A 17,822-nucleotide genomic window follows, 5' to 3' on the forward strand; every position below is an offset into this window, starting at 1 on the left:
AAAATGGCACCGACAGGTGGATTATTGACGTGGATATTATTTGCGTTGAATATCGGCGTGTCCGTGTGTTGGGATAACGACGACCTGGAATTGTTCGATCTTGTCGAAGAAGTGAACCAGAATTTCTACGAAGTATTGGGAGTGGAGAAGGTAAATAGAGTGATTAGACAATAAAACTTATCCAGACGACATCTGTTCCGACACTTCTGATCGATGCTCGCCTGGTAGCATTTTCGTTACCGATACAATTACCTTGAGTATACACTTTTCACAATACCTTAAACAACTTCAAATCCAATTATTGTTTCAGTGTTACTAGTGTAACAGGAGAAATATTCTTGCCACAATAAACTATTCTTTCACTGTTAGCAGGTGATAGCAGTACGCATATGGAACACTCTACCAGAACCTGTGATATCCGCCCCAAACACATGCTGTTTTAAAAAATTACTAGACACGTTTTGGGAAAACCAAGCCCTGGTTTATAATTACTGATATAGCCGAAATTTTTATATAAATTTAATGGAACTTAACTCTCTATATATTATTTATGTAGCCACATTTATATTACATTGTACATTTTTTCTATGTATCGTATGATTTTGAGTCTGGTAAAGAGTCAGACTGGGTTCGAACCAAGGACTCTCTGAACTGCTTTACAAATTGAGCTACCTGGCCGTCGCCGATCGACCCAGTCCAGTTAGTGTTGTCGTTGATGTGAGCTGGTCCAGCTTCTTGTGATATTCCTCCTTCCTTTCTCTAAGTCTTTGCCCCCGACGACACTACTATTTACAACACTAGTTCGAGAATCCCTTGCTAAAGCATTCACCCAGTTGCGTGAAACAAGGATTGGCAAGCTTGCCATTAATGTTGTGACAGGAGAAAGAGAAATGCTATTGAGCTACCTCAGGTCACCGACGATCGACCCAGTCCAGTTTCACTAGATTACAATAAGTAGTTGTAGGCTATCGTAGAATGCAGTAGACATGTACAATAGCAAGTTTTCTGTTATGATGAAAAATATAGCATATTGTCCGGCGGTTTACGATGAAGTAACACACTTGTTTTAGTTTTTAACCACTCATTTTCATTTGCTTAATTTAATGAAAATATTGATTAAAAATCACCTAAAAGTTCAACAAGCTAGCTAGGTTTTCAACACGGGCCAAGTAGATCGGGGAGTGGGTATTTTACCCATTTTTTTATCATTATGCAAGTGTAAAAGATGTGTATTAATTAGCTTGCCTTACAGGCATCAGCGTTAGAGCATCAGGCTGGAGAGCCAAGGGTTGTGGGTGCGAGCCCCAGCTATACTGTACTATCACTCAAGTTAAGATTCCTGTGTTTTTTAAAGTTTGTAACGTTAACAGGAAGGCAATACAACAGGGCTGGACCGAGATTCAAACCTGAGGATCTCGAAACACGTAGATACTAGATGGCTGTAACCATTTGAACTACATGTACCGTGGTACTCTGACCCTAGCTGTTGCATGTCCCAATCCCTCTCCACACCTCCCTCTCTTGATTATCACTTTGCCCCTGAAGACAATACCATTTAATACAACCCTGGTTTTAGTATCCCATAACACATTATGTATACGTAGCATACTTTAAACATGGGTTGGTCAAATTTTAAGGCACTGTGCGTAACATAAAAGGGAAAATGCCGTATATCAGCCAGACAGGAAATCTGTTTTAATTCATTTTAGAAAAGAAAACCATACTTTGCGGGACTTTTATGGGGAAAATAAAGATGATTGAAATAAACAAAAGATACTCATCTTCAGTGTTATACATGTATGAGTGTAAAAATTAATACAATCATTGGGACTAGACGGTAAATATCATTGCTCTATAATAATAGCCACAGTGCAGTAGGTGGGACAGGGATCCTTAGTAAACTTAATTATATATAATTGTTGAGTCACTCTTGTTTGGACTTATTTTACTGTATCTGTATCTTAATGTACTATAAACGTTTTGTTACTGTATAATGCGATTGAGATCTATGTCTTTTACTTCACAATGAGTATAATCTTATTTCATTATATAATATATAGTACTCGTTCTACCTTCATGTTGAAGTTGCATGATTGAGTTTGAAGTTTTGTTATTTCCTAGAAATTTGGTTAGATTAAGGCTTAATTGTATTATTTCATAAACAACTGAATTATGCTTCATAAGAGTCCGCTAAGTTACCTTAGGAAAACCTTTAAGTTTCTCCCAACTTATGACTATTTCATGAATTTGTAATTATTATGTATGGAATTGAATCTATTGCATACATGTATGTTCTCCGCCATCGTACAAGATATTTGTAAAGTATTTATCTATATGTATATTTCTGTACGCCTATATGCAATGTGCATTTGGTAATAAATTGAATTGAATTGAATCTTATAATTACAGGACTGTTCAAGTAATGATGTCCGCAGAGCCTATCGCAGATTGTCCTTGCAACTACATCCGGACAAAAACAAGGAAGAAAATGCTGAAACCAAGTTCAGACAGGTTTAGAAAATACTTATATGGATATATATGTGCTCCCAATAATAAACTTATCATACAGGTCAATATTGCTAAATACTTGTACAGAGAATCGAAGAACCAATATATAAAGATTATACATGACTAGAGCAGAGCTTACAGTCAGATTTTTCTACGTGTATGTAATTAATATAAGTCAACCAAACTTGAAGCAAAAAATACACTACATCATTGATATTTTCAGGTTTATGTAAAACATGAATTTATGCAATTTTGATATTGTTTGATAGTGTTAGAATTTGAATATATGTTAGATTTAAAAATAAATTATGCCTTTTTATAATTTGAGAAAATATTGCACTCAGGAAAACACAGTAAATTTTGAAATGATTTTTGATAGCACACTGGTGAAATTCTCAGCTAATTTTTTTTATTTTTTTTTCTCTTCATTTTTCTTAAAAACCAAGACTACATTGATAATTTAATGTGTAGCCTGTATATACAGTATTCCAAAATAATAAGAAAATAGACATACCTTCTACAATGCACATAACTGAATTGATTTATTAATTTGTATAATGTTATAAATTCTATGGCTTCTTTTCATTGAACATGACATTGTATTTATATCTTACCTGTTTGGTACGTAGATGGTAGCAGTTTATGAAACACTGAAAGATGAAGACAAAAGAAAAAGGTAAGTACGTAGGTATAGATGTCGGCAAAACAAGTGTTTCTTCTTTACATTATGCGTTTGATTCAACAAAATCATGCTAACTTAGTGTTCAAAATCAACACCTCCAATCTTGCTAAAGTCTTACATGTAACGAGTACATGTTTAGCCAAAGAAATCCGAAAGTTTGAATTCTTCTTTTTGTACAATACTGCATATGAAGGTACACTCAAGTTGTACTTGTAAGTGTAGTAATTGTGCTACGTTAGGATATATATGTGTAATTCCATATTTTAAGGTACATGTGTACATATATATATAGTCACTGGTTTTCTGTAGCTATTTAGGAAAAATGTACCACATGTTCAGGGGTACAAAGACAGCACTGTATTTTGTTTTCCAAAATTTTAAGTTGCAAGGGTAATTTATGTTTAATAACTGTAGGATATTTCAATCTTAATTTTAACCTTTGAAAATATTTATTGGTACATGTGTAATCTAATGTTCTTTTGAAGGAGAAGAGTAATATGAGCAGGTGAATTTCACATTTAGGGTATACTAGCCTGCAGTCAGATTTTGTATTTTGAGATGTTGGTTGGCTATTCAGGGTTTAATTTCCTATCAACAGCTAAAGTCATTTCAAGTCATCAGAAATTGAGACATAATATTTATAATAGCCCAACCTTTAATTTCATAGAAAATAATGAACATTTTCACTAGCCCTGGTGGTATGGTACACCCCGGTCAGTATTTGTTCGTTACAAGTAAACTGTATACAATGTATTGGAGAAGTTTTTGCTACATTTCTATAGGTACGAACTTGTGCTGGAGAATGGCCTTCCTGACTGGAGACAGCCAGTCTACTACTACAGACGGGTGCGGAAGCTGGGAATGCTGGAGTTACTGGCCTTTATGTGCATCATATTAACCTTCGGCCAATACCTTGTCCTCTGGTCCATATTCTTAGAGAAGAAGTTCTCCATGGTAAGACATACCAAAAGAAGGTCACTTTTATTACAAGAAGTAAAAATCGACATTGTATCTGACTGTATCAGATTTTCCTAGTATACAAGCAACATATACATACATATAAATGTGTCCAAACATTTTGAGACCAATTTTGTATACATCCGTCAAAAGATGTTATCACATGGGCGGGTAGTTGCATTGGCTTGGCACCGGGCGCTTGGTTTCCACTTGATATCTTCATTAATTTTCAACAGATTAAATTCAAACTTTACAAGAAGGTTCATTACCATAACAGCTTGATCCTTTATCCACTTTACGAAATGGTGTGTGCTTGATATCTTCACTAATTTTCAACTAATTTTCAACAGATTTATTTCAAACTTCATAGGAAGGTTTATTACCATAACAGCTTGGACAAGTTTGATAACTACCAATTTCCGACGTTAACATGCATTATATGATATTGTATTACACTTATTGATCTATCATATTTTGTCAATCTAAGACAAGGAATATTCAGATTGCAACTCTATGCAATAATATGTAATCCCTCAACTTGAAGACCTAATTAATTTAGATTGATTTTCATAAATATTTAACAATTTTAATGAAATAAAGCATTATAATTATCTTGCTAATATCTGTTATAAAACCTCTAGCAAAAGAAACTTTCAATATGTTTCCAAGTGTAAACTAGTTTGAACTGTTAAAACGATTCCACACTTTAAGAAGACTGGCCAGGACACAATGTACATGACCTATAGCCATAGACCAGTATATTAACACAATCACCCCTGAAAGTTCATAATGAACTATTCCAACCTATGAATTGGAAGAGTTCAAGTGTGTCTACAGGGGTGAATGAGTTAAATATTTGAAAACTGCATTGTTTTGTCTGAAGTGTTAATGTGTTAAGAAGAATAACATGGCACAAAATGAGCATATAAGGATTAAAGCTGTGAGCTGCGAGGCCATTTACTTCCTTGTTGGATATTATTTTGGCCACTAAGTTTCAAATTTTGGCAATTTAGTCACCCAACTGTAGACCTTTTGGTTTGTATGATCTTGTTGTTTTAGTGCATGTGTTGTCCAGTACTGCTCTGAAGTTGTATTGAAGGCAAATTATTGTCAGGTTCTAAATTGAAATAAAGTGCCAAAACATTAAAATCGATTTTTGAGGAAAGCACAAAAACTAAGACTCTTAAATGTTGTTCTCAACATCTTAGGAGGAGGACCATGAGTCTCGGAGAAAAAAATTTGAAAAGAAACTGCGGAAAAACAAACTGGAGTTGGAGGACCAGTATGATGAACTACAGGAGGAGATGGACTCCCTGCCCCGGCCAAAAGTGTCTGACCTTTGGCCTATTAGACTGACCATGTGGACGGTCAACTTTACAATCAACCTTCCCACTACAGTCAGAGAGACAGCAGCAGCTCTTAGTGAGTGGAAGCAGCAACGGAACACAGTTGTCAAAGATGAGGAGGATGAAGATGAGGAAGAGGAAGAAGGTATGGCAGAATTCAGAAATAAATATCTTAGTATTGTTAGGGCTGTTCCAGAAAAAAAGACATCCCCCCCTGGGCCGGCACTTTTTTCCAGACCCCTACCACCCATAACTTCAATAATCAGCTGACCCCTACCACCCGTAATTACGAATTTTGTTCCATACCAACGACCCACAATTGTTTTTTAGTTTAAAAAAAAGGGGAAAAAAAAGTAGTACCCACATACCATGTTATTTAAATAGTTAATTTATACCCATATACTATTAAATTAGATAATTACCGTTGTTTTACTATCATTTGATATAAATAAACTAAAATTTAGTTTAATATATATATATATGTGTTGTATTCTTTTTGTGCTTTTGCGAGGCGGAAAATTGGCCTAAACCATGCCTCGCCATCCATCTTCCCACATCTTCCAGGCTCCAACCACGCGAATGGGCAGCCATTTTTGTGAAGAGTGATAACAGCGCCCTCTATCAAGATTGATTTTTTTTATCATAGGAGTTGCGTCCCTTGACCCACATACCGGAAGCGACTTGCAAGCGATACAGTAATGTCACGCTGCCAAAGTTTCAGCACGTATTTCAATAACGCAAATCTACATCCGAGCTTCAACCAGATATTTTCATATCACACCACCATGTAAATTAATTAATCAGGTTTTATTTATTTTTTAAATATTTTTTTTTATTTCTCCAACATACAACGACCCACAGAAACGAAAATACAACAACAACAACAACCAATAACTACGATTTTATTCAATGTTCAACCACCCACGTTAACAAAAAAAGTTTGCCGTCCCAGGGGGGGATGTCTTTTTTTCTGGAACAGCCCTTACCGTATTTGACCTTTTAAAACAACTGCACTTGTAATTAGCCCCAATAACAACAATATCCAAATTATATTCCAACAATTTTGTGATAATTAACCAATCTATAGTACCTTTAAATCAGTGGTAAATGCAGTCTACATATTGATGATGCTTCCTGTGTATGTGGTGTACAGAGGGAAGATCTAATACATTTTTTCTTTCAATGTCCTCTGTATTCTAATATTAGGCATCATATTACCACTATTTATAATCTAGTAGGATATTTAAATCTGCACTGTTTAGTATATGGTATTAGTAATGCATCCAACCAATTAAATAAAACTATTCTTATACATGTTGACTCTTATATTAAATCATCAAAACGTTTCGTTACTTATACGTGCTAGATAAATTTCCAAATGAATATTCATGTATTGTTATAATTATTGTTATTCAGGCAAGTTTTATCCCTTAAATAACGAGTATTAGACATAAGCTGGTGTGGGTGTGGGTGTGCATGAGTGTGAGAGGAAACGAATCACAACATTTTATATATTTAAGCATTGTACATATCTACCGGAATTAGAAGAAGACTGATATAGGCAAAGCCTGTTGTCTTATTCTTTTGTCAATACTGTTCAAATATCTCCTTTAATGTTAACTTATATGTTTGTATTATATATGTATTGTCAATAAAATACTTTTGAAATTGAAAATCCAAATTATTTTCCAACAAATTTGTGATAATTAACCAATCTACCCTACCTTAAAATCAGGGGCAAATGCAGTCTACTTTTTTTTACAAATTTGACTAAACAATTAGTTTGAGTTGTCAGGCACGTAGCTACCTAAACAATTCGTTTGAGTTGTCTGGCACGTAACTACCTAAACAATTAGTTTGAGTTGTCAGGCACGTAGCTACCTAAACGCTTGTACACAGGGGAATCCACAGAACAAAAAAGAAAAAAAAAGCAACAACAAAAAACAAAAACACTGCTTGTGGCATACTGAGTGTGTCATAGGAAATTATGTATGCTGATATAAGATACAATTAAACACATGGTATTATTGTAGAATGTCTTAATTTTGCAATTTACCATCTGAAAATGATCCTGAGGCGGATAGATACATTATGAATTTATTTGTATATTCAATTTTCCGTCAAAGTGGGGGGTGGATGGATGGCTTTTGGCCACCTTGGTCCCTCTACCAGGACCTTCTCTTGACCTGCTCCTTAATGAATCCACTCCTAGCAAGGGCTATAGCTGTGTAAGCCCCTGGATGTCACTTTCGATTCTTACTGGGGCATATCTTTTTAGCAAGGTTCATTGATTTATCATTGGTAATACATTATAGCTTACAATTTAATTGACAGATGCTGCTAGAAAAGCCAAAAAGAAGGCACGGCCAGAATTTGTGGACATTGTGCCAGTTTTGTGTACTGATGCTGCCCCCGTAGTTTACACCGAGATGTTACAGTCTAGTGGTGCTGATGAGGCCAATACAGACTCTGTCCGGGTGTGTGATCAGGTTACATTTAAAATATTTATATATGGAAATTTTATTTGCATGTATTTTATTAAGCTGTCTTCAATATTTTTGTGTTTTGATTTATTATCAAATCTTCTCACAAATTTATACAAAAAATATCGGTTTTCTTTTCTTAAGTTATACATCAATCAGTTGGAAAGTTGGGAAACTTAATTGTACTCATTGATGGGTTGAATTGGTAATGTTTTATTTTCACGCTCTGTAAAGAGCAGAAACATGTACATATTAAAATGTGCACATCCTGCAATATGCAGCATCATAATTTTTAGCTTGAATATTTTATTGTAATAATAATAAATAATATACAGCATTTATATAGTGCCCTATATACTTTGTAAAATTACTCTAAGGCGCTTTACAACATATGGATAATAGTGATGGTTATAATTGTGAAAACAAACAACAAAGGCTTGCAATCAAGTTCATACAAAATTGACAAGCAATGTGCACATAATTGAACAAATAAAAGGGTGGTATTTACATGACGTCTTTGCAAAAGATTCTAAAATGCAGACGTGAAGAGGTGAGTTTTTATGTCCCTCTTGAACTTATTCAGCCTCTAAAAATAAAAGAAAATGTGTATTCTTATGTCAGTCTAGATTTTCCATCTGTACGCTAGAGACTATTTATATTTATAGCTGTTTTACTTGTAAATAGAAAGTTTTAGAGGAAATTCTGAATTAGCAGTGTAATTCCAACTGAGGCTGCTACATAAAGCATGAAAATGAAATAACTGCATAGGTGTCAACTCTTCCTCATTAGGAGGGAGACTACCAAATTTTGACCAAAATTTACCAATCTCCCTCGAAACTTCGTCATTCGATCAAGTCCTAACTCACACAAACTCAAAATCTACATCATGCAGTCAAATGATGACCTCCTAGTTACTGCAGTTTGTGTGCAATGATCAGAATAGGTGTGTCGAAATCAAATGAATGCTTTTTGGAGTCATTTTAGTTATTTTGATGCATAAAAAGGGAAAGATAACTGGTAAATGGTAGATGGTTCACAGTCAGTAAGCAGTTGTTGTTGGCACAGCTTCTGTTTTTATCCCTGTTCTCGACGACGTTGCCCTGAATAGACATTTAAAATGGTTTGACTGTACAACATAAGTCATACGTTTCTGCTTATCCCAGGGTGGTGAGTGGACGGATGAAGACCTGGCCCAACTGTCCAAGGCAATGTCCAAGTACCCTGGTGGGTCGGTCAACAGGTGGGAAAAGGTCGCAGGTGTTGTCAACAGAACTGTACCCGAGGTATGATTTATATGTTGTCTATAATGTAAAAAAAAAAAAAAAAATCTAGCAGAGCTGTTTAACTCACTCACCCCTGAAGACACATTTGAACTATTCCAATTCGAATGTTGGAATAGTTCATTATGAAATTTCAGGGGTGAATGAGTTAAAAGTCATTTTGGAATTCCTCTCCTGTCTTATGACTCATAATGTTCAGACTGATTGATGGGGTTATTTTTTCGAATGGTAAGTAATACAGCTTCTACAAAATACAAATCTGGTTGAAGACACATACAGAAGGTGGTAGCATTCCTGTACTGAATTGAAGTTACTATAGTATGTGTACCAGGTGCATAAATCATAAGATGAGGACAGACTAATGCCACATCTGTTTACACGTCTCTATTTACTTTATAACAGTACGTCTTACTTTATCATATGCATCACGTTTCTCATAATGATTCAAAAGAAGAGACCTGGATTAAATTTGCTGAGACTTCCCGTTCAATGTTGTCCGGTCTTCATCCTTTTTAATTTCTTTTACTCTTTGTGTCTGGACTTGTGAGTTCTATTTGGGAATCTATCAACTGGGGCACACAGAACTTCACTGAACATTCACTAGGGGGTCTTGGATCCCATTCTCCCTTGTATTTTTCATAATGATTTTGACACTGTAAATGCTAGCAGTTTAAGAGAAGCACAGCTAGTTCAGTTGTTTAAGTAATTATCAAGATTTTTTCTGGTTATGACTTATTTATCAAAACCATTTGAACTTTAGATAAAACTGCAAATATACAGCATTACTAGAAGAAAATCTTTGTCATTTCTTAAGGCCTTTTCAATAATTTGAAAGATAAACACAGGTTTTATTTAAATGCAAAGTTATTTATCAAAAATGAGCATTTAAATTAAATTTTTAAAAAGGTCTACTGTCTTTACCACTACTGGAGCATAGCCCATGAAAAACCCATGAAAAGCCAATGAAAACAAACCCATGATAAACCCATGAAACAACCCATGAAAATGTCAAAATGATCATGGCCATGAATCTCTGTATTACCATGAAAATGCCATTAAATCCAGCCCATGAAAACCCCATTTTCATGGCCATGATGTTGTGCCCTATTTTCATGGCCATGATGTTTTTATATTTTATATTTTTATGGTCATAACATTAAGAAGTCATGGCCATGAAAGATTACAAAACGAAATATTATATTTTCATGGTCATGAAATTTAACTTTTGCAACAATATCACATTTCATGGCCATGAACTTAATATGGTTCATGGCCATTAAAACAACTTCTACATAAAATAATGGCCATGAAATTATTTCGTTGGTAAATCCAACAAAAATCATGGCCATGAAATACAATTTCACAGCTATTTCATGGGTGCAACAGAACACATCACTGTTTTTTCATGGTACCATGAAAAACACTACAACAAGATTTTATGGTACATTTTATGGGTTCATGGGTTTTTCATGGGAATTTCATGTTTTTTTCATGGATTGTACTTCCAGTAGTGTACCCTCATACAAAGACCCAAGGTTACACTTGTTGTCAAATTATTGTGATGATTTAAATAATTCTTAAAGAAATAAAGTAAGGTTTTTGTTTCTATGAGATGTAATGGCATAATTAATAAAAATAAAAATCATGTTAATAAAGATTTTCTCTTGGTGTGTAAGTGATAAGGATGTGAAGAGTAGGCAAGTTATCTCCCCTGGTGCATACATTTCATACAAATAATTGCTTATTCAAGTTATAACGTATAAATTGAGATAAAAATTGAAGTAAAATAGAAAAAAAATATTCTTTCAATAACTTTGAAACCTAAGTGTTAATCTACACTAATCTTTGAATGCCTACCATCAAATACTGTTCCTATATATATATATATCAGGTAGAGCACACATACCTTTGCATCTACATGTAGTTATGTATTTTTAAAAATGAATAGCCTTTGGTTTAGAGTTCTGATGTGTGATGTCGATATGACCAATGTTACTGTTTGTTTCAGGTGATAGCCAAATCAAAGACACTAAAGACAACTTATGTAAACAAACTGGACGCCTCTTTACAGAGTAAGTGTTTACTTATACAATATTGTGTTAACCCCCATTCAAATTGATTGTGTACGTGCACGTGGTTCAAGAAATTTGACAGATTTTATATTAAGAAAAGACAATGGATTAACGTATTTAGATTTTTGATTTTTTTCTCCCTCAAACATGAATGAGTTTATCAATATGCACTGGCATGTTTATGAAACAAGCTATGTAAAGATTTATTAATCACTCGATCCTGTTAGCCTGGTTGGTGGCCCTCAGGGGGTCTTGTCAGAGGAAACCAGAGTACCCGGAGAAAACCCATGTGGTAAGGCAGGTGACCCCATACCTGTTCACGTCAGATCAGGAACTCAAAACCAAGCCGCATTTATATATAGAAACAAATTAACTGTATTAATTGTACATGTACTGATGTTTTTTAAGCACATCAAGGTTAAAGTTTTATCTGCAAGTTATTTAGACGCTTGTCGGTCATTAAATTGTGTACTAGGATGCTGATATTTGGCATGGAGGGCCCTGTGGGGTATAATATTGATGTAGTGAAGTGAAAATTAAAAAATAAATTCAAGTTTTTACACTTTTGACCTGTTTTGAACTTTACATTTTTACAAACAAATTTTTAAATACGATTAAGTTTTAAACAGGTGAGCATGTGTTGGCTTTGACACCATCTCTGGTTAAAGGACAGGTATCAACCTAACTATTGGTCATGTTTTTTTTTACCTAAGGCCAATCAAATAATGAGCTGTGTGCCTGCAATTTTGCTATGACACATTCAGGGGGTGCAGAGACCTTAAGTGAATGTAACCCCTGGAGTATCAAGGATACAAAGACTCTTTTTTGTGACAACCTGTCTGTATCTATCTTTATAAAGACAATTTGCCTGTTTCTACTTATGTTCACTGTGAAATCAGATATTTTCGTGGGGCCCAAATTTCATGATTTCCTGACAAAAACACAACACATGAATTCAAGGGTTACGTATACGAGTACCCACACAAATGGAGACTTGCTTTATATCAAAATTGTAATCGTTTCGTGGACCTATGAATTCGTGGATGAAGACTTACCTTAGAAATGAACAAAAAAATATTTAAAAAAAAGGAAAATTTGTGATTTCACAGTATTAATTAGGGTCTTTGATATCCATAAAGGTCCACTTAATATGTTAATATTTTTTCCCTGTATCTTCCCTGGGTGATTGTTATTAATAGATGTAACTCTTATTCATTTGTTTCAAATTTTTGAATGTTTTTTCTATGAAGGTGGTGGTTTAAAAGGAGGTAAGAAGACACAGTTAATAACAGAAGCGATGATATCACACAAATCTGATTACGAAGGAACAACCACAGAAAATACAAATGGAGATATTAAGAGTGGGGATGTACGCAGGCGTCACAAACCCAAACCAAAGAAAATAGCAGAAAGGACGTTACTGGCTGCTGTGGAATCTCAGTCGGAGAACAAACCAGGGGAGGTAACAAAGCCAAAAATAGTTCAGCCAAATAAACAGACCGATTCTGACACAATTAGTGAAAATTCTGTTACTTCAAAGAGTACTGGTGATGGAGACAATTGGAATAAAAATCAACAGACTATTTTAGAATGGAATTTACGACAGTACCCAAAAGGTACGGATCAAAGATGGGAAAAAATTGCTGAGAAGATTATCGGCAAAACAAAGGTTAGTTGTTCTGTTATATATCTTATTGATGAAAGACTAAAACTGGAAATTGATCAAATGGAATTTGCAAAACTTTATTTCTTTAATGTAAGTGTACATGTTTGTTGATAACTACTGATAACCTTTATCTACATAGAAATTTGTCAGTGAACGTAAAAGCAAAATTTGTGTTTCGTTTTTGTATACTCAAGTTGCCAAAAAAATCACTTTCTGGGACCAGATACATTCAATTGTTTTAGATACACAAAAATAAAGTTAACCTAAAAATACTGATAAAGGGAAAATGTTGGGAAAATAAACAAAAAATAATTATGCGTTATAAAGTGTCCGTTTGAACCTTTTTAATCCTGACACTTATAATTCCAGAAAATGTTTCCTGAACATTTTAAAACTGTACTTTTCTTAATTTTTAAATCAGGGCACAGTTGTTTGGATTTTTTTTTCTAGATAACACATCTTCCAGATGATATTGATACAGAAAGTATCATTTAAGATGTATCAGTTCCTTGATTTACAAAATATAAGCTTTCTACAGTAAATTACAGTAAAACCTGACTAATCTGACACCTTGTGGGATAGAACCCATAGGTCAGATTAAACAGGATGTTGGAATGCCCAAATGTCAGATTAGAATGTTGAAATAAACAGGTTTAATTTCAAATTGGTAGTTCTCATAATAAATGTTATTGCAGCATTATGTTGGATTATAAAGCATGTCAGAATACTCAGGTGTCAGATCAGACAGGTTTTGATGTATTCCAGATTTACAGTATTAGAACGTTTTTTATAACATTCACTAATGATGTGATTTCCACTTGTATTTTTTCCAGGAGGATTGTATGATAAGGTATAAATACTTAGCTGATCTAGTCAAGAAGAAGAAGGAATTATCACAGAAACAGTCGGACAACAGCTGATGTCAACTCACAAATTAATTACTGCAATTTCAATCAGAAAAGAAGGCAATAGTAGGTTATTCCTTATTATAGTGAGGCTGGACTAGGCCTAAATGAAAGTTTGGTATGTTTGGTGTGACACGACCGACCTAGGAAAGAAACCCAACTGCAAGAATTATATGGATATTTGGACATTTGTCAGTGTACATTAAAGTACAATTTTTTTGTGTTCCGTTTTGTATACTCATCAGGTTGCCAAAAAATAACATTCTGGGACCAGGTCTATACATTCAATATTTTTGATAACATTCACTAATAAAAAAATAAATCTTGTAAATCATGGAAAAAATATGCTGTCTCTATTTTGAAATGAAGATCTAATAAGTGTTTTAATGACATGTATAAATATAGAATACTTAACCCTTTCACCACTGCAAACCATAATGGACTCATCCAGATAAATGTATCAGCTAGAGTCTACTCAAGATACCTAGGGGTGAAAGGGTTAAAGTACTTATGTGACTGGGTCGACAAGGTGGTGAAACAAAATGGACGCATTGCTTCTGTTGAACAGAACGTTCTACTGATTAGTGTTGATTGATTAAAGTTAAAAAAAAAAAATTCAGATAAAACAAATATTTTTGCCTTTAGCTACCTACCTACTAAATCCTAAAACACTTGGTTGGGTTCCGCCAAACAGAAATGTTTTTAATGGTGGCGCTTTACCGACATAAAGCTAGGGGTCTTGGATCATTTTGTGTTACAGTGTATGTATAGCTGTGTAGATGGACAATCTTGTGGGACCAGTAAATCATGTCTGATTTTATTGCTTTATAAAATATAGGTTGTTCATACGGCTTGTGTACATTATTTAGGTGCTATTTATTTAGTATACTTACTGAGTTGTGTTGAGAACTGTTTGGTTTTCTTCGGCACCACAGTACTATAATTTGTTCAGACAGGTACTACTGTACATGTTGTATAGTCCAAGATGGGGAACATACAGTTGTGTTATCGCACAACATTGCACCATGTTTGGTGTGTACAGGATATGTGCCCGGTGTGTGCAGGACGTGTGCAGGATGAGAAACTGTGTAATAAGTAGCGAGCACACAACAGCGTGTTAGCTATCGCACAGTTGTTCGGTAGGTATCGTGGTTGATATATATATCAAGCAATGGCCCCGATCTTACCATATTGCAAAAATGTGAGCATTTTATTGCACACAGGGTGATAGATTGTTAAATCGCACATAGTTGTGCAGAAGATGTGTACATGGTTAAGTTATAATTTTGGTGCCTTGTGTGATCACACAACTGTACTATGCTAGGATGTCATAACTGAACAACATCATTGACAACTAAATTGAGGTTGTTTTCATGTATCTGGTTCAACCACTTCAGCTGATTAAACCTGAAAGGAAACGACAGGCACAGATTGGGTACAAGGCTGATTTGAGAAAAAATTGGCACATGCTTATCAATTCAAGGGGTCCAAACGTTTGCAGTATATTTTGTAGTATCTCTACATAAAACAAGTTTGATTCAAACATGTACATGTATTTTCAGATATGTCTTTCATGTGCTTGTCACTTGTCAAAAAGTGTAAAAAATAAATAATCATAAAGTAATTAATCATTGAACAAGAGGAAGACTTCTACGCATTGCAAATCATTTTAAAGCTTTGTTCAATACAAAGCTATGGGAAGCCTTCAATTAAGGGAGAGCAAATTAAAACAACTTATATCAAAGACTTCTGTAATGGGAGGCTATTTATAAGTGAAACTCCAATGGGTGGGCCAATTCAAATTGTTAAAGTGATGTTTCCAATTTGAACATCAAGTTCAACAAGGGACAAACAAACTGTTGCAGCTGGGCAAGTGTTTCTATTCTCAGCATTTACAGCTCATTGTTAACAGCCATTTTACAAAGAAGCTGGATTTACAGAAGGTGTGCTGGTATGTTATTGTTTGCCTTGTAATCTGGCGTTCTTTTATACAAAATAAAAAGTGATATAACCGATACACGAATTAGCATTTGTGGGTACTTTAATTTCTTTTACAGCTTTAATGTTTAAAAGCTATTTATAAGACTTGCAGGATCAGTAAGACCATTTTAATTGGAGTCAGTTAACCCTTTCACCCCTATGTAACTTGAGTAGACTCTACAATGCATTGATATGGATGAGTCCATTATGGTCTACAGTGGTGAAAGGGTTAAGTAAAGGGTACCACACGTACACTGCACAAATTAAACGTGATGAAGTGTTAACTAGTTTTTTAATTTGAGTGTTTTCTCCTATGTATACAGTAAGCAAAGTAACATAAAGTTAATCATGTTTCTTTTTGATGCTGTGCACTTCAATAAAACAGCATTTTATTATATCCAACGTATAGTTATGATAAACATACTATTTCATAGGGATGGCAAAACCAGCTTAGAGATTTTACCAATTCCTCTCTCAAAACAAAAGAATGCTATTGATAAAGTTTAGGATGATTATATGATTGGTCTTTGGTTGTCTAACCCGAGGCTCTGCCGAGGGTTAGACAACCAAAAAACATCACTTCTCGGGTTGGAGATTTCTCTATCACACCCTCAAGGTAGGGGAAGATTCTATTATTGAATAACACTATCATTACCTACATTTGTATAGCAATATATAGGTTATTGAAGGTTGTCTACATATACTGAGACTTTGTGAATCTCAAATTTGCTTTACTTGAATACTGTGTTATCAGATATTTTTGATGGGGCCCAAATTTTGTGGTTTCCCGACAAAACACAATTTCAAATTCGTTGATGCATGAATTCGTGGATTACGAGTATCCACTCAAACGGAGAATAGCTTTATATCAATCTTGTAATTATTTTGTGGACCTATGAATTTGTGGATGAAGACTACCCACAAAAACAAAAAATAAATAAAACCCCCACAAAAATGAGTGATTTCATAGTATGTTGTTATGTGATTTTCTGATTTGATACGAGTCTATAGCTTTAATCAAAATCTAACATTATACAGGGTTAACATTGGCAAGAGCTTATATAAAGGGGTTCATACATTTATAACTGGTTATTCCACTTGTCTGATGGAATGGTTCTCAACAAATTTAACAGAAATTAACAAGCCTTGGTTCATTTGGGTATACTGGGAAATGATTTAAGCTGCAGTTGAACTTTTATCTTTTTCACCCTTCGTTATGGAGGTGAATGTATGACAATTACACATCAAGTGTGGAATTAACTTGTGTTAATATGTGGATGTAAATTTTCCAAGGAAAGGACAATTATTTTCCTGGTATACAGTTCTCCTGTCGAGACTCATCCCAGGAAAACTCATGATAAATTCAATAAAAAAAATACTGAATTGGAAAATACTCTATCTGGAACTTGTATGATGTTGACAAATAGAAGCATGAGAAAAATCACACTTACCAGTTTTTTGGCCAAAACTTATTCTATTTTGTTTTGTCTGAATGGCAACTTTGAATATTTGATTGTGTTTCATGGTGGTATGAAATATTCCAGAAAATATTTTTTTAAGTGCAATGGTCAAATTTATTTATTTTCCAAGAAAAAGTAAAAGATAATCTTAAAACAAAATTGCAAAAAAAGTAGTTTTAAACAATTTCAAATATTACTCTTCAACAAAAAACAGTGCAAGAATGTTGTTCAAAAATATTTAGGAAGAAAGAAAAATTGAACAAATACTTTTGTGACTGCCAGATTTTAACTTTTAACCTATGTTATTGACCTTAGTAAATTATTTGTACATCTGAATTAATTGTTATAGTTAAAACTTGTTTGTATAATTTACATAATTTCCAACTTACATAATATTTCACAATATGCCAATCATGAAGAGCCTGATGCCATTGATAATCATTAAAGTGATTCAAATTCTCTGATGTTATTGTTTTGAAATAT

The 17,822-nt window shown here is 34.1% G+C and overlaps 1 protein-coding gene across 1 annotated transcript; it reads left to right on the forward strand.

Annotated features, from left to right (window-relative positions):
- On the forward strand, positions 1 to 15,672 carry LOC110445336 (dnaJ homolog subfamily C member 1-like). Its single transcript, XM_021489892.1, has 10 exons — positions 1 to 150; positions 2,410 to 2,511; positions 3,138 to 3,184; positions 3,973 to 4,144; positions 5,356 to 5,638; positions 7,828 to 7,970; positions 9,140 to 9,259; positions 11,265 to 11,328; positions 12,579 to 12,997; positions 13,828 to 15,672. The coding sequence occupies exons 1-10, from the start codon at positions 4 to 6 to the stop codon at positions 13,912 to 13,914; spliced, it is 1,584 nt and encodes a 527-aa protein (XP_021345567.1). The 5' UTR covers positions 1 to 3; the 3' UTR covers positions 13,915 to 15,672.
- The last annotated feature ends 2,150 nt before the right edge of the window (positions 15,673 to 17,822 follow it).

Source organism: Mizuhopecten yessoensis, unplaced genomic scaffold, assembly GCF_002113885.1.
Source record: "Mizuhopecten yessoensis strain PY_sf001 unplaced genomic scaffold, ASM211388v2 scaffold2213, whole genome shotgun sequence".
NCBI classification, from domain to species: Eukaryota; Metazoa; Mollusca; class Bivalvia; order Pectinida; family Pectinidae; genus Mizuhopecten; species Mizuhopecten yessoensis.